General features: G+C 46.8%; 1 protein-coding gene and 1 long non-coding RNA gene across 18 annotated transcripts in view; one reads left to right on the top strand and one right to left on the bottom strand.

The window, feature by feature from the left end:
- Positions 1-24,334, top strand: part of ELAVL3 (ELAV like RNA binding protein 3) — a 112,316-nt gene that overhangs the window by 61,204 nt on the left and 26,778 nt on the right. For 15 of the 17 annotated variants that reach the window (XM_068274267.1, XM_068274268.1, XM_068274270.1 and 12 more), the window contains exons 2-3: positions 2,434-2,641; positions 10,434-10,537. In XM_068274267.1, the coding sequence (XP_068130368.1) occupies positions 2,434-2,641; positions 10,434-10,537 (312 nt within the window). The remainder of the gene's footprint in view (positions 1-2,433; positions 2,642-10,433; positions 10,538-24,334) is intronic. The other 2 variants (XM_068274269.1, XM_068274261.1) reach the window with 1 other exon arrangement.
- On the bottom strand, positions 2,153-23,594 carry LOC137562688 (uncharacterized). Its single transcript, XR_011030162.1, has 3 exons — positions 23,463-23,594; positions 23,278-23,358; positions 2,153-2,619 (listed from the first exon to the last, which is right to left on the bottom strand). It is a non-coding gene; the product is annotated as an uncharacterized lncRNA (long non-coding RNA).

The following is a 24,334-nucleotide window of genomic DNA, read 5'->3' as shown; positions in this document are numbered from 1 at the left end:
CGAGAGCCAGCTACGTTGTAGAAAGTTATGTTATGTGGTTAAATAATAGGTGTTTAGCGAAAGAACAATGCTCAAAAGTCAGGGCTACCACAATGGCAACCGCTGTGTAGGCAGGTGGGGAGAATAAGCCCGACCCCACTTGGGTTGAGAAGTCGCTCTCTGTAGTAGCTGGAAGCAAGGGGGCGACACCCTTCACTGCAGGGGGGCCCAGAGCAGTGGGGGGCCCCTAACTACCAGTTTTACCCTCCTCCGATACGTGGCACTATACTTCAGATCAGGTGTTTTTGTGGCTACACTATTTATGGGTGTGAAGATCAGGATGGCCACAATTATTTTATGACTGTTGTAATATGGGCCCTAAGGCCGTGAAGGGCACCAAGGGGAGGAAAGGGGCGTAAACATTGGAGCGCCCCATTTGCGCGGGGGGGGGGGGGGGACATGTATTATAGTTACGCCACTGGAAATAGAATAAAAACAGAGGCACCAAAAAGGATAAAATACACTAAAAACAATGAAAAATTGGAGGTAGTGGTGGACCTCCCAACAGAAGACACGAATGGTCTGATTTGCGAAGTGTTTCGCAGGTGGAACCCGCTTCTTCAGGCAATAACGGAGCCGCTGTATTGTGGTCTCTTAGCGCTGGGTGCCTCCTCATGAAGATTGTATTGGCTTATCTCAGATCAGACCACTCGTGTCTTCTGTCAGGAAATAAGTTTACCACTACCTTGCATTTTAAACTGATGTTGGTGTCCTCTGATTTTATCCTCACCAGCAGGGCCGGATTTCTGGGAAGGCCACATAGGCCCGGGCCTGGGCGGCGACAGGCCAGAGGAGGCACCTGGATGGGAAATAGAGGTTGCTATACATAAAAGAGAAGGGTGCACATGGGGAGCAACACATGTAAAAGGGGAGGTGATGTCCAAGGGCGTTGTATGTGAAAGGAGCTACAGTACATGGATGTCACACAGAGGGGAAGAGGGGGCTGCACATGGAATGGGAGGGGCGCTGCTGCACATGGACGTTACACATGGAAGAGGGGGCTGCACATGGAATGGGAGGGGCGCTGCTGCACATGGAAGGGGAGAAAGGCATACTTGGCCAAGGGGTGCAAAAAGTATAAATCCAGCCTTGCTCACCAGGATTGTTGTGGCATGTTGCGGTTCTGTTTAACTGAATGTAGAGTGTACTGCTGGAACTGCGTCTTATCAGTGTTTCTGTAAGAGACTGCTTTTTTTGGGGGACAAGGCTGTTAAAGAGAACCTGAGGTGGCATATTGAAATCCTAACAGGACTCAGAGGCATGTCATGTGCACACTGACATACCTCACGGTCATTGTACCGCCACTGCCAGGCCCCCTGCGCTCTGCTCTCCCCCCTTAAGAGATCTGCTTGTTGCTAGCCTACTTTGTTTATGTGAGGCTGTCAATCAGCCTCCTCCGATAGGATTCTCCCCCCCCCCCCCCCCCCCTAAAGCTAAATAGACAGGTCGATCTGCCTAAACAAACAGAACACAGATAAGTGAATTTCTTCTTCTGTGGAACAATTACTTCATTGCGTACTGTGCAAAGAGTTCAGGTCCACTCTAAGACCCGCTGGCCTCCTCAGCAGCACCCTTTGGGGAGCAGCATATAAGGGAATACCAGACATGTCATACAGGAGCATAACTAGAGGGGAGCTGTCCCTGTGATCGCAGCTACTAACCTTCAGATCCGGTGTTTTTGTGGCTACACTTGTGAGTGTGAAAATCATGATGGCCACACTTGTTTTATGACACTTGTGAGATGGGCCAAGGCCTGTGAAGGGAAAAAGGGGAGGCAAGAGAAAGGGTGTGACCATTTGGTGGTGGTGGTGGTGGGGGGGGGGATGGGAACACATCAAAGTTTTGCTGGAGGGGGGGTATAAATTGTAGTTACGCCACTACTGCTGCACAGAGATGGATTGACATGTAATGGGGCCCTAGGCCAGGTGGTAGATCTGGGCCCCCCTTGTGGTCTTTTTGGTAAGCTGAAGTGGAGAGAGGTCAGAGAAGGTGCCTGGCGGGCCCCTTGACACCCACAAGGCCCCGGGCACCTGCCTAGGTTGCCTGGTGAATGACTCAGCTCTGCGGCTGCAGGATCCATCTATCATTGCATCCACATCCCTCCTGTCCTGTTTATTGGTAAGGTGCTCATCCCGATGAGTGAGTCATCACAGCTTGATAATGGGAGCTTCAACATTTACCATCAATAGATGACATAATAAACATGACTGTATTTTCCGCTGTAGCAATCTGAGTAATCTGAGATGAGGCCACAGATGACCTCAAGGAGCATTAGAATGGAGCAGACGAGTTGGTTGGGTGTTGGGAACTGTAATGATGTCATGGCTGACGTGACTCTGTAGCTGAAGATGGACGCTGACGTGCCGCTCTCTTCTTCCCATCTCTTTCCTCCAGCAGATAATCAGCACCATGGAGACGCAGGCCAGTAATGGTCCCGGCAGCGTTGGCATTCTCAACGGAACAAACGGGGCCACCGACGACAGCAAGACCAATCTGATCGTAAACTATCTTCCTCAGAACATGACACAAGAAGAATTCAAGAGCCTGTTCGGCAGCATCGGGGAGATCGAGTCCTGCAAGCTGGTCAGAGACAAAATTACAGGTAAGGGGTCTGTCACGTCACACGTTTTTCCAGAGGCGGATTTCCATCTCGGGAGCCCACCAAGGCACAAAGTTGGGCCTTAAAGTGAACCAGAGACAAAGCACCCTCATGTATTTTACCATACAGTATATATCAGTGGGAACATTAGAGAAAACACCTACCTTGCTCTCTGTTTCATTCTTTACTGTTCAACCTGCTTGTTATCAGCCCTGATAAAATCCCCGACTGAGCATTCAGTCTGGCTTTGCTCAGGAATCATTATAGCTGAGTCTGTCTTCTCTGATGTCTTTTCAAGCCCAAGCCTGCCCCCTTCTGGCTCTGCTTTAATGACTCAGATATAATGATTCCTGAGCAAAGCCAGGCAATGCGGGCTGATAACAAGCAGGCTGAGCAGTGAAGAATGAAACAGAGAGCAGGGTAGATGTTTTCTCTAATGTTCCCACTGATATATATAATAAAATACATGAAGGTGCTTCGTCTCTGGTTCACTTTAAAGGACACCTGAAGCAAAAGGGATATGGAGGCTGCCATATTTATTTCCTTTTAAGCAATACCAGTTGCCTGGCTGTCCTACTGCCACTAATACTCCCACTGCCTCTAATACTTTTAGCCATAGTCCTTGACTGGATTAGCTGCATGCTTGTTCCAGGTGTGTGATTTGGACACTGCTGATGGAAGCAGGACATTTGGGCACCTGCGTCTAATGGACGATTTAGGCTCTAATCCAAATATTGGCTATTGGGCGTCCGTCTAACCGTTTTTTTTTTTTTATTATGTTATAAGTTTTGAAATTTTTTGGCTTTTGTATTTACAGATTTTTCATTTTTAAAAATTATCATTTTGAAATGTATTGTTTTGAAAATTATAACATTAGGAAGGGGTGTTTAAAGAGACTCTGTAACATTAAAAAGATCCCCTGGGGGGTACTCACCTCGGGTGGGGGAAGCCTCCGGATCCTAATGAGGCTTCCCACGCCGTCCTCTGTCCCACGGGGGTCTCTCCGCAGCCCTCCGAACAGCCGGCGACTGTGCCGACTGTTAGTTTAATATTTACCTTTGCTGGCTCCAGCGGGGGGCGCTGTGGAGGCTTTCCGTTCCGAACTACACGGAAATACCCGATCTCAGTCGGGTCCGCTCTACTGCGCAGGCGCCGGAAACTTGCGCCTGCGCAGTAGAGCAGACCCGACGGCGATCGGGTATTTCCGTGTAGTTCGGAGCCGACAGCCGTCAGAGCGCCTGCGCTGGAGCCAGGAAGGTAAATAATGACGTCACCGCTGCCCGGACTCCACGGAGGGCTGCAGCGAGACCCCTGACGGATGGAGGACGGCGTGGGAAGCCTCATTAGGATCCGGAGGCTTCCCCCACCCGAGGTGAGTACCCCCCAGGGGATCTTTTTATGTTACAGATCCTCTTTAAAGGTTAAGGCACGTTTTGAAGTTTATCAGTTCGAAAGTTATAAAGTTAGGAAGTGAGGTTTTAGGGTTAGGCATCAGGAAGGGGGAGGGGTTTTAGGGTTAGGCATCAGGAAGGGGAAGGGGTTTTAGGGTTAGGCATCAGGAAGGGGGGTTTAGGGTTAGGCATCAGGAAGGGGGAGGGGTTTTAGGGTTAGGCATCAGGAAGGGGAGTTTAGGGTTAGGCATCAGGAAGGGGGGTTAAGGGTTAGGCATCAGGAAGGGGGTTTAGGGTTAGGCATCAGGAAGTGGGGCTTAGGGTTAGGCATCAGGAAGGGGGGGTTTAGGGTTAGGCATCAGGAAGGGGGTTTAGGGTTAGGCATCAGGAACGGGGGTTAAGGGTTAGGCATCAGGAAGGGGGTTTAGGGTTAGGCATCAGGAAGGGGGGTTTAGGGTTAGGCATCAGGAAGGGGGGTTTAGGGTTAGGCATCAGGAAGGGTGGTTTAGGGTTAGGCATCAGGAAGGGGGGTTAAGGGTTAGGCATCAGGAAGGGGGTTTAGGGTTAGGCATCAGGAAGGGGGGCTTAGGGTTAGGCATCAAGAAGGGGGTTTAGGCATCAGGAAAGGGGTTTAGGGTTAGGCATCAGGAAGGGGGTTTATGGTTAGGCATCAGGAAGGGTGGTTTAGGGTTAGGCATCAGGAAGGGAGTTTAGGCATCAGGAAGGGGATTTAGGGTTAGGCATCAGGAAGGGGGTTTATGGTTAGGCATCAGGAAGGGTGGTTTAGGGTTAGGCATCAGGAAGGGGGTTTAGGGTTAGGTATCAGGAAGGGGGGTTTAGGGTTAATCGTCAGGAAGGGGGAGCTATAGGGTTAGGAGACAGGAAGGGGGGGTTTAGGGTTAGGCATCAGGAAAGGGAGTTTAGGATTCAGGAAGGGGGGTTTAGGGTTAGGTGTCAGGAAGGGGGGTTTAGGGTTAGGCGTCAGGAAGGGGGGTTTAGGGTTAGGAGACAAGAAGGGGGATTTAAGGTTAGGTGTCAGGAAGGGGGGGAGGGTTAGGTATCGGAAGGGGAAGGTTCTGTGTGAGATTAGTGTTAGGTTTAGTTGTACTAAAATATCGGTAACCTTTACTAATGTTTTACTATCATTGTTACCACTTGGTATTTAGACTTATATGGGCTTTGCATAGCGCCCATTTTTCCTTGTGCCTCTATTTCATTCACCTACTGTGATTCCCAAAAGGTCAGCAGAACAGCCAGTCAACTGGTATTGTTTACGAAGAAACAAACAGAGCACCCTCCAAATCCCTCTTACTTCAGGTGTCCTTAAAGGTACATACACACGTCTGATTTTTCCAAACGACCAGATCCCCCAAAACCAGTCTTATCAGCAGTTTGTACACACGTCTAACTTGACGTCCAAACGACCAGTCTGAACGACCGGTGGTTTGGAGAAAGCAGACGTGTGTATGTACCTTTAATCCTTGTCTAAGGTCAGAAACTCACTAGGAGCGATTTTCTGAGCGCTTTGCGATATGAAAGCTCTTGCTAAGGTAATGCTATGGGTGTGATCACACTGGAGCGATGTGATTTTATAAAAATCCCCCATAGCATTGCATTAGCAAGAGCTTGTTCAAATCACTAGCACTTAGAAATCGCTCCTAGTGGGTTTCTGTCATACAGTATGGTTGGCATATTGGAAAAAATTGTATTTGACTATTAAATATAACCTTGCCCTTTGCTGACTATATATAATCCCAAGTCTCTGTAGTTAATTATGAAGTGTCTCTATCCAACCAGTACATTGTAACGTCCTGGATAGTATACCAGATTCCCCTTCAGAATGCAAAATTTGTATTTACAGAAATTGTGTTGAACCATAAGGGGGTGGGCAGCTGTCAGTGATTTTGATATATGGCTACACTGCAGCCTTGTATACACCTCCAATTTCCCACCATTTAGGGTGACAGTTTTGAGAAGAAGTGCTGTACAGACAGACTGTTGGGCTAAAAGTTGACCAGTGTGTGTTGTTCTGTGAAGAGGGGAGCAGGGATGACAGGTTGCAAATGAGCAAGCGGCTTACTGGGGACCAAAGAGAACAATGCACGCGTTTGTCGTTCATCCTTTAGCGATCCACTGCGGCGGTTCCAAGTGCCTGTTTCATGAGATGCTCTAGGCATGTGCCGTGGGCACCTAAAGGAAAATCCAGGCCTGGTCTCTTACTTTGCACTATGCATAGCATGCAATTTAGGTGGAGCAACATAGTGTGTAATAGCTACTATGATGTCTGCGATATGGAGATACAGCCCCTCTACCCCTCTCTATTTCTCCTCTCTTTCTGTCCCACAAGGGCTTGTGTTAAGACCATGGATATTATGCAGGAAGTAAACACCTTTAGATTCTTCATATACACATCACATTCTGGCAGATGCACAATCGTTCAAAATCAACCAGGCCCATTGACTGGTGCTTATCAATGTGTCAAAATAAAACAGAGAAGGAAGACTGCTCACTGGGAAGTTTAAAATGTCCAGTCTTTATTGTTTACCGTAGTTTGTGTGTGTTGTGTTACTTAAATGCGTCAAAATAGTTTGCTGCAGAGTTGATATCTAGCCTATGGGCAGTGTTGCTCTGCTCTTTTTTCCCCTATAGAGGTTAACATGCCAGTTTTCCTCAACAACATCTCCCCCCCCCCCCCCCCCATAGAGATAGATCTTGTTATCTGTATTCTTTAGTAATCTCATCATCCTTCCATTTCCTCATTATGGGCATTGTGCAAGGAGCTGCTGGAAAGAGAGAATGATTCAATTAGCAGCTTGTGTCCTCGTCTTGTGTTCTAGAATTCCTTCCCTGTAAAGCAGAGCTGTAATGTCATTATGGGTTCTAAGTGCCTGTTTCGTGTTCAGGAAGCATGGCCTGCTAGTGAGTCTACACGTCCCCGCAAATCTGTGCTTAAAGGCCACCTGCACTGCTAGCGTGGTTGGGGGGGAGGTAGAGTCAAGGCTTATGTAGGGAAATGCTGCTTACTTCTGCCTCTTAAGCCGCTACCACCACGTTAATTTAGGCAGCATACATTCTCTTACTTTTAAAGTGAACCAGAGACAAAGCACCCTCATGTATTTTACCATATATACCAGTGGGAACATTAGAGAAAACACCTACCTTTCTTTCTGTTTCATTCTGTACTGCACAGCTTGCTTCTAATCAGACCTGATAAAATCCCCCACTGAGCATTCAGTCTGGCTTTGCTATAATGACTCAGCTATAATGATTCCTGAGCAGAGCCAGCAGGGGGCAGGCTTGTACTTGAAAAGACATGAGAGAACACAGACTGAGCTATAAATATTCCTGAACAAAGCCAGACTGAATGCTCAGTCGTGGATTTTATCAGGGCTGATAAGAAACAAGCTAGGCAGTGCAGAATGAAACAAAAAGCAAGGTAGGTGTTTTCTCTAATGTTCCCACTGATATATATGGTAAAATACATGAGGGTGCTTCGTCTCTGGTTCCCTTTAAGAAGTTACTTTTTTGGCAATATCCTGCCATACACCCTTTCTCTTGTCTGTTCTTACACTAACCCTCCTCCTTTTCATGCCTATCACTAGCCTCCTACTCCGGGCCTCAACTTCCCCTCTTGACTCCTAACACTAACATTACACACTTGTCTCCTCCCCCTCCACTCCTCCACATACTTACCACCTTCCCCTCCACTCCTAACACTAAACCCGCCCCCTCCCCTCCACTCCTAATACTTACCACCTCCCCTGCTCCACTCCTAGCACTAACCTCCCCTCCCTCTACTTATTACACTAACCCTCCCCATTTTTATTCCTAACACTAACCTCCCTCTCTGGTCCTCACCTTCAGCTCTTGACTCCTAACACTAACCTTACACACTCGTCTCCTAATACTTACCACCTACCCCACTTCACTCTTAACAATAACCTCACCCCACTCCTAACACTAACCTCCCCCCTTTCAAATCCTAACACTATCCCCCACCGCTTCACTCATAACACTATCTCCCCCCCCTCCCTCCAAACACTAACCACCCCCCTCTCCACTCGTAACACTAACCTCCCCCCTCTCCAGTTTTAACACTTGTCCCCCCCATTATACCTAACACTAAACTCCCCATCTCCACTCCTAACACCAACCTTATTGCCCCTGCATGAAATAGAGGCGCACGGATAAATGGGCACAGGGTGAAGCCAATATAAGTCTAAACTATAAATACCGTTGTGAATTGGGCGCCAAATGAAAATGACAAAATATTTACAGTGGTAATGATGATAGTGAAACATTTGTAAATGCTACCGATATTTTACTACAGCTAAACCTAACCTTACTATCCCCTCCGATGCCTAACCCTAAACCCCCATTCCTGATGCCTAACCCTAAAACCCCCCTTCCTGACGCCTAACCCTAAAACCCTCCTTCCTGAAGCCTAACCCTAAACCCTCCTTCCTGAAGCCTAACCCTAAACCCCCCTTCCTGAAGCCTAACCCTAAACCCCCCTTCCTGAAGCCTAACCCTAAACCCCCCTTCCTGAAGCCTAACCCTAAACCCTCCTTCCTGAAGCCTAACCCTAAACCCCCCTTCCTGAAGCCTAACCCTAAACCCCCCTTCCTGAAGCCTAACCCTAAACCCTCCTTCCTGAAGCCTAACCCTAAACCCCCCTTCCTGAAGCCTAACCCTAAACCCTCCTTCCTGAAGCCTAACCCTAAACCCCCCTTCCTGAAGCCTAACCCTAAACCCCCCTTCCTGAAGCCTAACCCTAAACCCTCCTTCCTGAAGCCTAACCCTAAACCCCCCTTCCTGAAGCCTAACCCTAAACCCCCCTTCCTGAAGCCTAACCCTAAACCCTCCTTCCTGACACCTAACCCTAAACCCCCATTCCTGAAGCCTAACCCTAAACCCCCATTCCTGAAGCCTAACCCTAAAACCCTCCTTCCTGACACCTAACTCTAAAACCCCCCTTCCTAACGCCTAACCCTAAAACCCCCCTTCCTAACGCCTAACCCTAAACCCCCATTCCTGAAGCCTAACCCTAAACCCCCATTCCTGAAGCCTAACCCTAAAACCCCCATTCCTGAAGCCTAACCCTAAACCCCCATTTCCTGAAGCCTAACCCTAAACCCTCATTCCTGAAGCCTAACCCTAAAACGCTCCTTCCTGACACCTAACCCTAAAATCTCCCTCCCTGACGCCTAACCCTAAAACCCTCCTTCCTGACACCTAACTCTAAAACCCCCCCCTTTTTTTTTTTTTTTTTTTCAAACTCAGCGCACCCATGGTACTGTACCCAAGAGAAAAATTAGCTTCATTGAAGCACTCCCATCATTGGGTATGGTTTGCATCATCATTTGATTTTCCTTATTTATTTTCTTTCCTTTTATTATTATTAATTCTTGTAGTTAAAACAACAATAAGGGAAATGAAGTCAAACCAAATATCTACAAATAGTTAATTTATATGCTCTACATACAGATTATAAATTGTGCATTCTGCCCCCAACCCAAATTTTTCTCCCCTTGGCCCCTGTGCAATACCCTTCCTCGCCCGAGTTCTCCCCAAACTTCTCAACGAATCCGCTTGTAACTCAACCCAACTCTAGATTTCAATCTTTGTCCCACCTAACAACCCCCCTTTCTAACGCCTAACCCTAAAATCCCCCTCCCTGACGCCTAACCTTAAAAACCTCCTTCCTGACGCCTAACCCTAAACCCCCATTCCTGACGCCTAACCCTAAAATCTACTTCCCTGACACCTAACCCTCCTTCCTGACTCCTATCCCTAAATCCTCCTTCCTGACTCCTAACCATAAACCCCCCTTTCTGACGCGTAACCCTAAAACCATGTTTCCACGCTCTCGCAACGTGGGTACAGGTGCGCGATTACGCGGACGAGGTTTAGCAATGCGCGGCAATAACAGCTGTCACAGAGGATCGGATCTATAAGATGCCCGACGACTCCGTGCAAAGTACCGGGATGGCTTGACTTTCTGTTCGTGCCCACGGTGTGACGTCGCATGTACCCACCAGCCAGAAGCTGAATCATGGAGCGCTCATGGTCGTGGTACATCGCTGTGCTCCTTCTTCCTCTGTCAGGTGGTGAACATTCAGCTTAGAGCTGTCCTGACATTTATTCTGGAGCAGAGGGTCTGTGCTTAGTGGTGCTGCTTGGTCTTTCTCCAAGCCTGGGAAGTGGAGCGGCAGGTGGTCCTCCCTTTGTTCTGCAGCTTGTATTATTAGGGGGATCTGTGTGTATACAGAGCTGTCTGTCAGGGGACCTTTGCCCCCCAGATGCCATTTGCAGTTGCTGAGATTTCTTTATCTGTGTGTGACAGAAGCTTCCACCAGTGACACCGGCTTACATTCTTCCCTTTTCACCCCTTCCTCCCGCAGGTCAGAGCTTAGGATACGGCTTTGTAAACTATGTGGATCCCAACGATGCAGATAAGGCCATTAACACCCTCAATGGGCTGAAGCTACAGACAAAGACCATCAAGGTGAGCAGCATAGATGGGGATGTGGACAGTGGTCAAACCAATCAGAGGAATACTGTATGTGTGGTTTATGTGTAGTAACCCATGGCTACCATATTATTATTGGAAGAATTGGCAGCGCAAAAAAAAATTGTAAACCATTTTATGGCCAGCTGCTCCCAGGTTCACACTATGCCTGTTTGGTAAATAATTAGAGGTTAGGGTCCCTTCCAGTAGGATAGCCTCATTGCGGTGGAAGGGGCCAGTACGGAACACTCTGCATGCAAACTGTTTTTGGAAGCTAACATCTCCCATTAATATTAATTTGATGCATCTGTTTTGAATGCAAGTTGTGCTTCTTGCCTATAATTAGGCTCTGCACACCTATGCTGTCATTCAGATGCAGTCTGTTCTGGGAAGTGCTGCCACTTCTCCCTGCTGTCTAAAAGAATGTATTTATAAGTCAGAGAACAAACTAGGCAGAAACGCCAGCGTTGCGGAAAACGCACATAATGCAAGACAATGGGCCGCATAAAAAAAATGCATATACTTGCGTTCTGCAATGTGCGTTTTTAAAAACGCTGGTTTTGTTGCATATTTATCAAAAACACACATAATGAAAGTCAATGGTGATGCAGAGGTAGTGCATTTTGCGTGTGTTTTTATATGTGTTTCTTTTTTTTTTTTAAATAACAAATTTGATGATGTATTTCCGCTTACTGTTGATTTCCTAGTGATTTGCATAAAACGCATTTAAAAAACGCATACAAAACGCATATGCGATTTATATATGCGAACCTCAAAAGCAAGAAAAACACAAGTGCAGGAGCAAAATGCAAACGCACAGAAAATGAACGTAACACGCATTAAAATGCACAAATGCATATGCAGCAAAACACTACGTTTCCCGCACTGCCTAATGTGTTCCCAGCCTAAAGCGGCAACATTACGCAGGGCTGGACAATCTGTAGGGATTTATATTATGTTAATAAAAGGTGTCAGACTAAAGGCTCATACACACATCAGACTATAGTCTTTGGAAAATGAAAGATCACAGACCAATCTTACCACCCTTCATGTAGTAAGAGAGCCATGCCTTCACAGTCTATTCTATGGAGCTGAACTCCACATCAGAAAACAATCTTTGCAAGATTCTGCACACAAAGATGCTGTACAGACACAAAAGATCAGTATCTGCAAAAGATCTGTTCCTGCCAAAGATCCGTTCCTGCAAATTGCATTCATAGTCTATGAGATCTGCAGATCATCATACACACCTTGTTTAACTGACATTCATCTGCAGATCAGACAATCATCTGCAGATCTGAAAATCCATCCTGGTGGATCTGATCTGCAGATGAATGTCTGTTAAACAAGGTGTGTATGATGATCTGTAGATATCATAGACTATGAATGCAATTTGCTGGAACTGATCTTTTGCAGGAACAGATCTTTTGCAGATACTGAACTTTTGAATGTCTACTACAGCATCTGTGTGTGCAGCATCTTGCAAAGATTTCTGTCTGATGGGGAGTTCAGCTCCATAGAATAGACTGTGTAGAGTATGGCTCTCATACTACATGGAAGGGGGTAAAATTGGTCTGTGATCTTTCATTTTCAAAAGACTATGGCCTGATGTGTGTATGAGCCTTAAGAAGTACCACAAGGTTATATACATATACAACATAGCACAAGGTTATACACACACACACAGGGTATAAGATACATGATTATGCGATTTGGGAGCTGGTTACAGAGACCCAGCAATTCAAGTCTGAGATAGTCCATGGGAAGGGTGTCATTGGTGGGGTCGCAAGTAGTGCTGCTAGTTTCGATTTCAAGAATATATTTGCAAAAATAAATTTTTTCGCAATATGGTACATTTTCTCCCCAATATAAAAACTCACAAAAAACCTTGAAAATCGCTCCTTTTAATACAAAAAAAAGTCGCAAAAATGTGAAAATGACACCCTTAAATGCCAAAAATCATAAAGAATGCAAAAAATAATTTTCGTGAAATGTAATGCGAAAAGATATCAGCACTATCGGTCATCACTGGTTGCCAGATCAGGCAGGACACACAGGGGCGGGGGGGCAGAGAGCTTACTATCAAAAGTGGAGGCACCAGATTTCTCCTCATGTGTTGGTCCTTATGTAGGGGCCCAAATAAACTGATTATATTGCCTCACACAAATAAGCAGGGCTGTTTCCACCAAGAGCGCTATTCAGCGATTTTCCAATTGCATCGCTTTAAAAAGAGCTCAGTTAGGGCTATGGCCCACTCAAGTGAATTTAGCAGCATTTAGTCAATGCATGCGAACCCACATTAGTGATTGAGATTAGGCCAAATCGCAATCATGGGTCCTGCTTCAATACAAAGTATAGGAACTCCGCAAAATCACTTTTTAATCCCTGTACAAAAGCGATTTTGCATCGATTTTACTAACTGAACCACAGCCAACCTCCCTCCTTGCTTGTACACTATTTTGGCAGTTGGACTGACCAACTGCGGTGTAGGGAATGCTTTTGGAAACAAAGAAAACCCTGAGAATCCCCCATTAGGAGATGGACTAGTCCAAAACCTGTCGGTTCTGTCAGTTTTTAACTACTTACTTTTTTCGCTGTAGTAGTCCTTTAACAGTGTTTAGAATGTTCTGAAGAAACCTGTTCTTCTTGCCCAGGTCAACCTATCTGCTTGACTGCTTCTAGCTGTCAGTTTTACAGTAGCATTTTGAAAATGAAAGCAGTGTGCGTGGTTGTCACGACAGCAAGAACATTATTCACTCGAAATATATACATTAGCATTTTAATTAAAGAAAAATGGATATCATGAGCAGAAACCCATAGAAAGTGTCAGGGAGGCATCATTGGAGCCCTGAGGGAGTATAACAGGAGACAGGAGGGCAGGGCGTGGCCGCCCTCACTGTGACTTGTGCCCTGTTGCTTCATGGGAAGGCTGACATATGTCCATCAATTCCTCACAGCTCTCACAGGTCCAGAAGGCAAAACAAAACCCCCATTGGCCAAGTGTGACCAATTTAGTCTAACCGTTATAAAAAAAAAGGCAAAAAACCCACCCTAGCAACATGAAAGTGGGAATTTCATTGGTGGGTTAGTAAGAGGAAACAGCTTGTTCTTTTAACCTCTCACATACATTGAAATTTGATGAATGTTTGCCGTTGTTCCAGGCGAATTTGTCATGGGTGGCATTCAGAGCTGTAATGGTAACACAAGGCATAGACATAGCTCCCAACTGTCCCTCTTTTGGAGGGACAGTCCCTCTTTGGAAACCCAGTCCCTCTGTCCCTCATTCTTCCTCATTTGTCCCTCTTTCAGGACTGATGTACAGATCTATGTAAATATATGTATTTTTATCCTGAAAAATTTGTTTAATTGACCCTAAACTTTATTCCCATCCTTTACATTTAAATATTTCTTATATTCAAATGTTAATATGAAGCCTAATGAACCAGGATGGAAAGGACCAGTGTAGTTTGAATGATAAAATTAAAAAAAAATCTCATAAAATCTTTGTTATGCATGACTAGGGTTGTGTCAGGGGCGTGGCTTAAAGAGGAACTCCAGTTAAAATAATGTAATAAAAAAGTGCTTTATTTTTACAATGATGTATAAAGGATTTAGTCAGTGTTTGCTCATTGTAAAATCTTTCTTCACCCTGATTTACATTCAGACATTTATCACATGGTGACATTTTTACTGCTGGCAAGTGATGTCACTGGAAGGAGATGCTGCTTGCATTTTTTGGCAGTTGGAAACAGCTGTTATTTCCCACAATGCAACAAGGCTCCCACAGTGTGATGTCAGGACCTCAGCGCTGTGAGGCGCTGACTTTGCACTGTGGGAGGGGTTTCACCACAATATCAGCCATACAGAGCCCCCTGATAATCCGTTTAAGAAAAGGAATAGATTTCTCAATGGATAAGGTGTATCAGCTACTGATTGGAATAAAGATCAATTCTTGGTTACGGTTTCTCTTTAAGAGACCCTTTTCCTTATCTCAAAATATTGGGAGGACCGAGGTATGCATATATGTTGTTGAACTAAGGAAGGGACTGCTGAAGCCAATGGGGGGGCTTCTGTTCCTCAGAGGCTTTTACTGGAGGAGGCTTGTTATAATTTATAAGGCCTGGTTCACACGGACCTCTGCTGAGCTTTTGTTCGGCGCCGTGTTCAGACGCTGACGTTTAAACGCTAGCTTTTGAAGACTTTTGGGAAGCTTTCCAGGCTGGCGGTTTGGGTCCCTACACTGATTTCCCAACGTTTACTGCCTCTGACAGCTGCATGTTGCTTTCGAGACGAGACACAAAGCTGAGATTAACTGCCAGGCTTTCATGTAAGCCTGCAAAAGCCAGCTCTAAACGCTTCCATTCACTTGAATGTGACGGCGGTAGATCCCCAAAAATGCTGCGTCCGAACCACCATGTTTAACGCCGCAAAAGCATCCGTGCAAACCAGCGCTAACACCTGTATTTAAAGTACCGCCCCAGCGAAAAAAGTAAGCAGTTAAAATCTGACAGAACCGACAGATTTTGGACTAGTCCATCTTTTCATGCGGGATTCTCAGGGTTTTCTTTGTTTTCAATAGCATTTCCTGAACAGCAGTTGCTAAGTCTAACTGACAAAATAGTGTGCAAGTGAGTAGGGAGGCTGGCTGGTATCTTACTGTTTTAACTACTTACTTTTTTCGCTGTAATGGTCCTTAAAGAGGAACTCCAGCCTAAACAAACATACTGTCATTAAGTTACATTAGTTATGTTAATTAAAATAGATAGGTAATATAATCTCTTACCCACCCTGTTTTAAAAGAACAGGCAAATGTTTAATTTCATGAGGGCAGCCATCTTTTTGTTTGAAAGGAGGTAACAGGGAGCATGAGACACAGTTCCAACTGTCCTGTGTGCTGATCACCCCTCCTAGTTGCTAGGCAACGTGAATAACAACATAGGAAATCCCATCATGCTTTGCACAGCATCAAGGAAAAAACGCCCGGCAGTTTTCTTTGATGGGGCGGAGTTTAGCTAAAAATGCAGCTAAAAATGATGCTTTGGTAAGAAAAACAAAGTTCTGATGCTGTGAAACTGTTAAAGAAACACCAAGCCTTTTAGGTTTTGCTGAGTAGATTTTTAGTCCGGAGGTTCACTTTAAAGGCAGGGCTGGCCAACTCCAGTCCTCGAGGGCAGAGGTCCTCACACATTTGTTGGCACAGCTCATGTGAATTGATGAGACTGAATCAGGAAAGGCGTGGCTTATCATGAAGTACACATTTCTCAGTCCATCCTAGACACTGGCCTGGATATGGCCCCGAGGACGGGAGTTGGACAACCCTGGTAGAGGCAATGCGCATGTTTGAGCGTAACCTTTAACATGTGCACTCTGGAAAGTTTACTAAATACATGCCCATGTTTCCCTCCTGACATAAGCCTCTGTGCAGCTGCTGTGTCCAGTCTCCATAGAAACGCCAGGACAACACGGCTGAGCTCAGCCTGTTCATGGCATAAACAGAGGATGAAAAGCCCCGAGGCAATCAAACCGTGTACGTCAAAAAAGGGCACTCAAAAATGTGGGCGTCCAGGAAACCTGATAGTAGTAGAGTATTGGCAAATTTACCAATAGTCTACTATTTAAGTGTAAAAACGGTCATAAAATATCGGTATTGAATACCGATATTTTACTAAAGCTAAACCTATTCTCACACTGAACCCTCCCTCTAGCGATACCTAACCCTAACCACATCCCTCCCTACGGCTAACCTTAACCGTATCTGCCGCCACAAAACACCCCCAACGCCTAACCTTAAAGTGAACCTCCAGACTAAAAATCTACTCATCAGAACTGAAAAGGCTTGGTGTTTCTTACAGTTTCACAGCATCAGAACTTTGTTTTTCTTACCAAAGGATCATTTTTAGCTGCATTTTTAGCTAAGCTCCACCCATCAAAAAAACTGCCCTGGCTTTTTTTCCCTGATGCTGTGCAAAGCATGATGGGATTTCCTATGTTGTTATTCACGTTGCCTAGCAACTGGGAGGGGTGATCAGCACACAGGACAGTTGGAACTGTCTCTCATGCTCCCTGTCACCTCCTTTCAAACCAAAAAAATGGCTGCTCTCATTAAATCAAACATTTGCCTGTTCTTTTAAAACAGGATGGGTAAGAGATTATATTACGGTACCTATCTATTTTAATTAACATAGCTAATGTAACTTAATGACAGTATGTTTGTTTAGGCTAGAGTTCCTCTTTAACTGCCCTTACTGCATGTAATAAATAAAAACAAACTGCAAAACAAAGCCATGCGGCCCTGACTCACTGCAAAATTTCCCTCATTACCGATAAATATAATGGGGCCCATTATATTTTACCGCTAACAGGAGCTCAAATTTCCTGCTTCTATATAACCTGCAGTCTCTATGCAGCTGTATGGCAAGAATGCTAGATGGGAAGATAATATAGGTAACGGTGATGCTAGCGACTGGACACAGAATTCATTCTTTTACTTCTTATTATCATACTAGCGTGTTACCCGCCCTTTGCTGCGCTCGCCATCTCAGGACTGCATAGCGCACCAATCACAGCAGGGCGGGGCAGGAGTGGGCATGTGCAGGGCGGATGGATACAGAGCCATGGCCTATTAGAGCGGGGTGGGGTGGGGCAGGAGGGGGCATGTGCAGGGCGGATGGATACAGAGCTATGGCCTATTAGAGCGGGGTGGGGCAGGAGGGGGCATGTGCGGGAGCGATGGACGTAGTGCTGTCACCCACCACAGCAGGGCAGGAGGGGGCATGTGCAGGGCGGATGGATACAGAGCCATGGCCTATTAGAGCGGGGCGGGGTGCGGCAGGAGGGGGCATGTGCAGGAGGGATGGACGTAGTGCTGTCACCCACCACAGTAGGGCAGGAGTGGGCATGTGCAGGGCAGATGGATACAGTGCCATGGCCAATCAGAGCGGGGTGGGGCAGGAGGGGGCATGTGCAGGGCGGATGTATACAGAGCCATGGCCTATCAGAGCGGGGCGGGGTGGGGCAGGAGTGGGCATGTGCAGGGCGGATGGATACAGTGCCATGGCCTATCAGAGCGGGGCGGGGTGGGGCAGGAGTGGGCATGTGCAGGGCGGATGGATACAGAGCCATTGCCCATCAGAGCGGGGCGGGGTGGGGCAGGAGGGGGCATGTGCAGGGCAGATGGATACAGTGCCATGGCCAATCAGAGCGGGGTGGGGCAGGAGGGGGCATGTGCAGGGCGGATGGATACAGAGCCATGGCCCATCAGAGCAGGGCGGGGTGGGGCAGGAGGGGGCATGTGCAGGGCGGATGGATACAGAGCCATGGCCTATCAGAGCGGGGCGGGGTGGGGCAGGAGTGGGCATGTGCAGGGCGGATGGATACAGAGCCATTGCCCATCAGAGCGGGGCGGGGTGGGGCAGGAGGGGGCATGTGCAGGGCAGATGGATACAGTGCCATGGCCAATCAGAGCGGGGTGGGGCAGGAGGGGGCATGTGCAGGGCGGATGTATACAGAGCCATGGCCTATCAGAGCGGGGCGGGGTGGGGCAGGAGTGGGCATGTGCAGGGCGGATGGATACAGTGCCATGGCCTATCAGAGCGGGGCGGGGTGGGGCAGGAGGGGGCATGTGCGGGAGGGATGGACGTAGTGCTGTTGCCCACCACAGCAGGGCAGGAGGGGGCATGTGCAGGGCGGATGTATACAGAGCCATGGCCCATCAGATCGGGGCGGGGTGGGGCAGGAGGGGGCATGTGCAGGGCGGATGGATACAGAGCCATGGCCCATCGGGGCGGGGTGGGGCAGGAGGGGGCATGTGCAGGGCGGATGGATACAGAGCCATGGCCCATCAGAGCAGGGCGGGGTGGGGCAGGAGGGGGCATGTGCAGGGCAGATGGATACAGTGCCATGGCCAATCAGAGCGGGGTGGGGCAGGAGGGGGCATGTGCGGGAGGGATGGACGTAGTGCTGTTGCCCACCACAGCAGGGCAGGAGGGGGCATGTGCAGGGCGGATGTATACAGAGCCATGGCCTATCAGAGCGGGGCCGGGTGGGGCAGGAGTGGGCATGTGCAGGGCGGATGGATACAGTGCCATGGCCCATCAGAGCGGGGCGGGGTGGGGCAGGAGGGGGCATGTGCGGGAGGGATGGACGTAGTGCTGTCGCCCACCACAGCAGGGCAGGAGTGGGCATGTGCAGGGCAGATGGATACAGTGCCATGGCCAATCAGAGCGGGGCAGGAGAGGGCGTTGTGTGGGACGGAAGGACACATATACACACAGAGATGGCTTGGAAATTATTATTATAGAGGTTTTCACTGATTGTGAGCTCCTCTGAGGAACGTCAGTGACATGACTATGTACTGCTGCAGATGTCAATACTATATATTGTAAATACATAATAATAATAATAATATGGTAGGACATTAGGCTATGACTGTTGCAGGAAAGAGACTGTGAGCTCCTCTGAGGAACGTCAGTGACATGACTATGTACTCTGTAATGTGCTGCTGCAGATGTCAGTACTATATACTGTAAATACATAATAATAATAATATGGTAGGACATTAGGCTATGACTATGTCAGGGATTAGATTCTTAGCTCCTCTGAGTAAAGTCAGTGATATGACTATGGACTCTGTAAAGTTTTGCAGAAGATGTCAGTGCAATATAAATACATAATAATAATATGGCAGGACATAACACTACGGCTGTGGTAGGGAATAGATTGTGAGCTCCTCTGAGGACAGTCAGTGACATGACTATGTACTCTGTACTGTGCTGCAGAAGATGCCCGTGCTATATAAATACATAATAATATGGTAGAACATTAGCTGTGGAAGGGATTACATTGTGAGCTCCTCTGAGGACAGTCAGTGACATCACTATTTACTATGTTAAGTGCTCCAGAGGATGCCATTGCTATATAAATACATAATAATAATAATATTTGCCCAATGCATTCAAAACAATTTATTCTGATTCCTGCAGCTATCAAATCATTGATGCATAGGTATCTGAAGAAATACACAGGATATAGTCATAAAACCAGCCAGGGCACTACAGAGTTTGTATGTTCTCCTCATGTCTGTGTGGGGTTCCTCCAGGTCTTCCTGTTTCCTCCCACATCCCCAAAACATACAGATAAGTTAATCGGCTTACCCCTAAAATTGGCCCTAGACTTCAACGGACATATGACTATGGTAGGGATTAGATTGTGAGCCCCTCTGAGGGACAGTTAGTGACAAGACAATATACTGTGTACAGTGCTGCGGAATATGTCGGCCCTATATAAATACTAAATAATCATATTTATTAGGAGTTCTAGGGAGGAGGAGCTTTTCCAGAACAGCTTGCAATCTAGAAGACAGAGGTTCTTACAGGGAAGATCGTACTGTTGGTCCCAGAAGCGAGAGTCACTGTAATACCTTTAATGGTTAACAGTGAAATAGGTGACTGTATTTTGTGTTGCTCTGTTCCTATGCATTATATGCATAATTCTATACATACAGAATTGGTTGGAACAGATTATGATCCCTCTTCCCCTGCTGAAACAAAGAAATAAGATATGCCTCCCCCTTCCCAGAAGACAGGCTGACAGATGCCCTCCAAGCAGTACACCTTCTCTCCTAAGGTCACACAGCATTGTACAGGCAGCAGGTCGGGCTGGATGGGGGATCATTCTTTTGTCTTGCCTTTGTCATTCAGATGTCGCCCCCTTGGGGAGAGGGATGCTGTGAATGGGGAGGGAGAGGAAGGAGGGGTAAGGGGGCGAGAGACAAAAGCACTCAGCCATCTGTCCACTCTCGGGCTAATTACAGGGTATAGCCCCTGGAGACTAGCTGAATGTGTGTAAGGAAGGGGGGGCGGTGTAGTATAGAGTGGGACAGTAAGCCAGCTGCTGCGATTAAAGCCCAAATCAGTGCAGCATGGGGGAAAGTTAAAGGATAAGTCTCGAGAAGGCGAAAAGTAACCTAATCAGAGATAATGAAGAGATGGGCCTGACTTGGCGAAGGAGCGCAGTGACCCTAGCACAGCGAGCCATTTAATGCGCTGTCAGAGTCAGTCACTCCTAATGAAAGTGACATGGAGCATCAGCCGGTACAGCTGATAGGTTGGCTAGGCAGGCAGATCTGTCATCCTGGTCAGCAGCTGTTACTTAACAACTACTCCTATTCACTGGCGGCCATTCTTATGTTCAGCCCGTGAGATAATTCCGATCGTTTGCTTACAAAATCATTGACTGTTATGTAAAGCCGTTTGTAGGACCAGGCGATCCGGGTGGCTGGATGACCCTATGCTGTTCAGTGGTCTCCCCCCCAAAATTTTCCAGCCCGGTGGCATGAAAAAGTAGCCGAGTGGCAGGAAAAATTATCCGGGTGGGGTGAGATGAGCGGATTCAGGGCCAGTGCTTCTGTGTGCAACTCTGCTTACAGCATAGGAGGAGGTGAGCTGATAACAGCCGGGTGCTCATCAAAACTAGCCGGGTGGAGCATCCGGCTGAAAGAGCCTGGGGAGAATACTGCTGTTCTCCCTCCACCTCTGATGGTTACCTGCTCTGCAGCTTTTCAGCCACCACAATGCTGCATCTTCTCTTTTCACCGGCACTGTGGTCATGTGTCATGTGGCACAACAGTCACATGACCTTAGTGCTGAACAGAGAGAGAGAAGACTCAGCAGTGTGTCAGATGAAGTGGAGCAGGTGAGCAGGTAACTGATAACCTGCTCAGAAAAAACATTAAGATGAGATGGGGCCCTAGGCAAGAAAGCAGTTTTTGCCCACTGCTGATGATTACCTGTCTTTTTTTAGTAAGATTTGGTTGGGGCTAGCATCCGCCAGGCCCCTAGACTCTCTCCAGGCCCTAGGCAACTGCCTAGGTTTGCCATGTGGTGGAAGATACGGCTCTAACCCCACTGCCCTCTTCATTCCTATCTCTGGTGAAAATGCAACCACCACTATAATGGAGGCACCACTATGGGAAGGCACTGTATTAGAGAGTACTCTAATAGGGGAACCACTACAATGGGGGACGTTGTAATAGGAAGTGCTATAATAGGCACACCACTACAGTACAGTAATGAAGACACCACTCTAACGGGTGGCACTGCAAAAGGGAGTAGTATAAAGAAGGCACCACTCTATGGAAGGGGACTGTGTGTATATATATATATATATATATATATGTCTATTTTTATATATTTATAGATAGATGGATAGATAGATATATTAGACTTTTGTCTCACGTAGACGCTTGCATCAGATCAGCCTCCATCTGGCGTGCCCTTGACGACAAGTGTTGCTGGTGCAGAGGCTCATGGGAGACTCCCCTGAGTGCTGGGCCTTTCTGTGGTAACAGTGGTTCGGGCCTCAGGAAAACAATACTTTCTCTTTGGGGAAAACCTCAAATTAACCTCTTCATTGCTTTCCGATGTGTGTTATCGCTGCTGTGAATCTTAAGTAGCAGGGAGGTGGAAACTAGACAAAAATCATTATTATAGTTTGGTTAAAGCGGACCCAGACTCATTCACCTTAAAGGGAACCTTAACTCTAAAAGAAAACATGAGTTTTACTTACTTGGGGCATGTACCAGCCCCCTGCAGCCATCCTGTGCCCTCGCAGTCACTCATGGCTCCTCTGGTCCCCCACTGCCAGCTAGTTTCGTTTTTGCCGACTGGGAGTCGGCCTGCCGCCATGCGTACCTTTTTACGCATTCCCGTTGGTGCAGGAAGCTATTGCGGACATCAACAAGTACATTTTTACGCATTACGTGTGTAATGTGTACAATTTTACGCATTACACCCGTAACGCGTAAAAATGTACTTGATGTCCGCAATAGCTTCCTGCACCAACGGGAATGCGTAAAAAGGTACGCATGGCGGCAGGCCGACTCCCAGTCGGCAAAAATGAAACTAGCTGGCAGCGGGGCACCGGAGGAGCCATGAGTGACTGCGAGGGCACAGGATGGCTGCAGGGGGCTGCTACATGCCCCAGGTAAGTAAAACTCATGTTTTCTTTTAGAGTTAAGGTTCCCTTTAAGGCACGTACACACGCCATACTTTAGCAAACGATGGGTCAGTCAGACCCTCCCGCTGGGCGGACGTTCTGTCGATAGTAGGACGTGTGTACACGCTGTCGGCAACAGTCTTATCAGTCTGCCGACAGCGTGTACACACGTCCTACTGGCGGCAGAACGTTCGCTCAGCAGGAGCGTCTGACGGACCCGTCATTTGCTAAAGTATGGCATGTGTACGCACCGGAAGACCCACTCATTGACTGACTGACCGACTGACTGACTGTGTGTCAAGGTTAGAAAAAGTGGCTGGACCCAACAACAAGCAAACACCTGAGCAATGCCAGGTCTTCAGCTAGTTAATATTATAAAATACATGTGATAAACTATTCAATCTTGTCAATGTGGGTTATGAGGTTGCCAAAATCAATGCATCAATTCCCTGAGTAGGAGGAGCTTGTTTTTGCAAGTAATCGCAAAATAGCAGAGATATTGGAAATAAATCTAATCTTTAACAGGAAACGACAGATACACACTTAATATTTAGGTGATTTACTTGATCTACTTTGGTCTTGTCACTAAAGGAAGCCAGACATCAGGCAATGATGGGCAGATTCGACCAAGGGAAACATCGCTGTTGCAAATTACAGATGCGGAAGGGTCTCAATTTTCTAATTGTAATATTAAATACTTAAAAGAGTTATCAGCCTATATTAAAAAAAGGAGCTTTACTCACCTAGGGCTTTCTCCAGCCCCTTGCAGCCGACTGTCCCACACCGAACGCTCCGCTCTGCGCCGCCCTCCCGGTCTCCGAGCACTGTACAATTTAAAATATGTACAAACATAGACAAATGAGAAGTATGTTTTTTCCAGAGTAAACTGAGCCGAAATTTACTTTTCTCCTATGTTGCTGTGACTTACAGTAGGTAGTAGAAATCTGACAGAAGCGACAGGTTTTGGACTAGTCCATCTCTTCATCTGAGATTCTCAGCATGATCTTTATTCTTTATAAAGAAATTCCCTGAAAAAGATTTATACAAAGATGCTGGCCAGCTTCCCTGGTCACCGTACACTTTTTTGGCAGTTGGATAGAGCAACTGCCATTCACTAAGTGCTTTTGAAAACAAATAAATCCCTGAGAACCCCCCATGAAGAGATGGGCTAATCCAAAACCTGTCACTTCTGTCAGATTTCTACTACCTACTGTAAGTGACAGCAACATAGGAGAAAAGTAATTTATGGCTCACTTTACCCTGGGAAAAACGTACTTCTTATTTGTTTATGTTTGCAGATATTTAACATTTTACAATTTTTCACCATAGTGCCCCTTTAACACAGGAAGAAGTGAAGGCAAGACTGAATACTGTAAAATAAAAATAGATAAGGCACCTGGCCCGGATGGCATACATCCTCGGCTCCTAAGGGAATTAAGTTCAGTTATCGATAAACCCCTTTATCTTGTCTTTTGAGACTCTCAACTGGCAGAGTTCCAATAGATTGGCATACAGCCCACGTTTTCCCATTATTTAAAGGGGAACTTCAGCCTAAACAAACATACAATTCATTAAGTTACATTAGTTATGTTAATTAAAATAGATAGGCAATATAATCTCTTACTCACCCTGTTTTAAAAGAACAGGCAAATGTTTGTGATTTCATGATGGCAGCCATCTTTTTGTTTGGAAGGAGGTGACAGGGAGCATGAGACACAATTCCAACTGTCCTGTGTCCCAATCACCCCTCCCAACTGCACGCGCTAGGCTTCAAATCTCAAATTCAAAATAAAAAAAAAC

Source organism: Hyperolius riggenbachi, chromosome 3, assembly GCF_040937935.1.
Source record: "Hyperolius riggenbachi isolate aHypRig1 chromosome 3, aHypRig1.pri, whole genome shotgun sequence".
NCBI lineage: Eukaryota > Metazoa > Chordata > Amphibia > Anura > Hyperoliidae > Hyperolius > Hyperolius riggenbachi.
The sequence above is the reverse complement of the archived record's forward strand: the minus strand, read 5'-3'. Positions and strand labels throughout refer to the sequence as shown.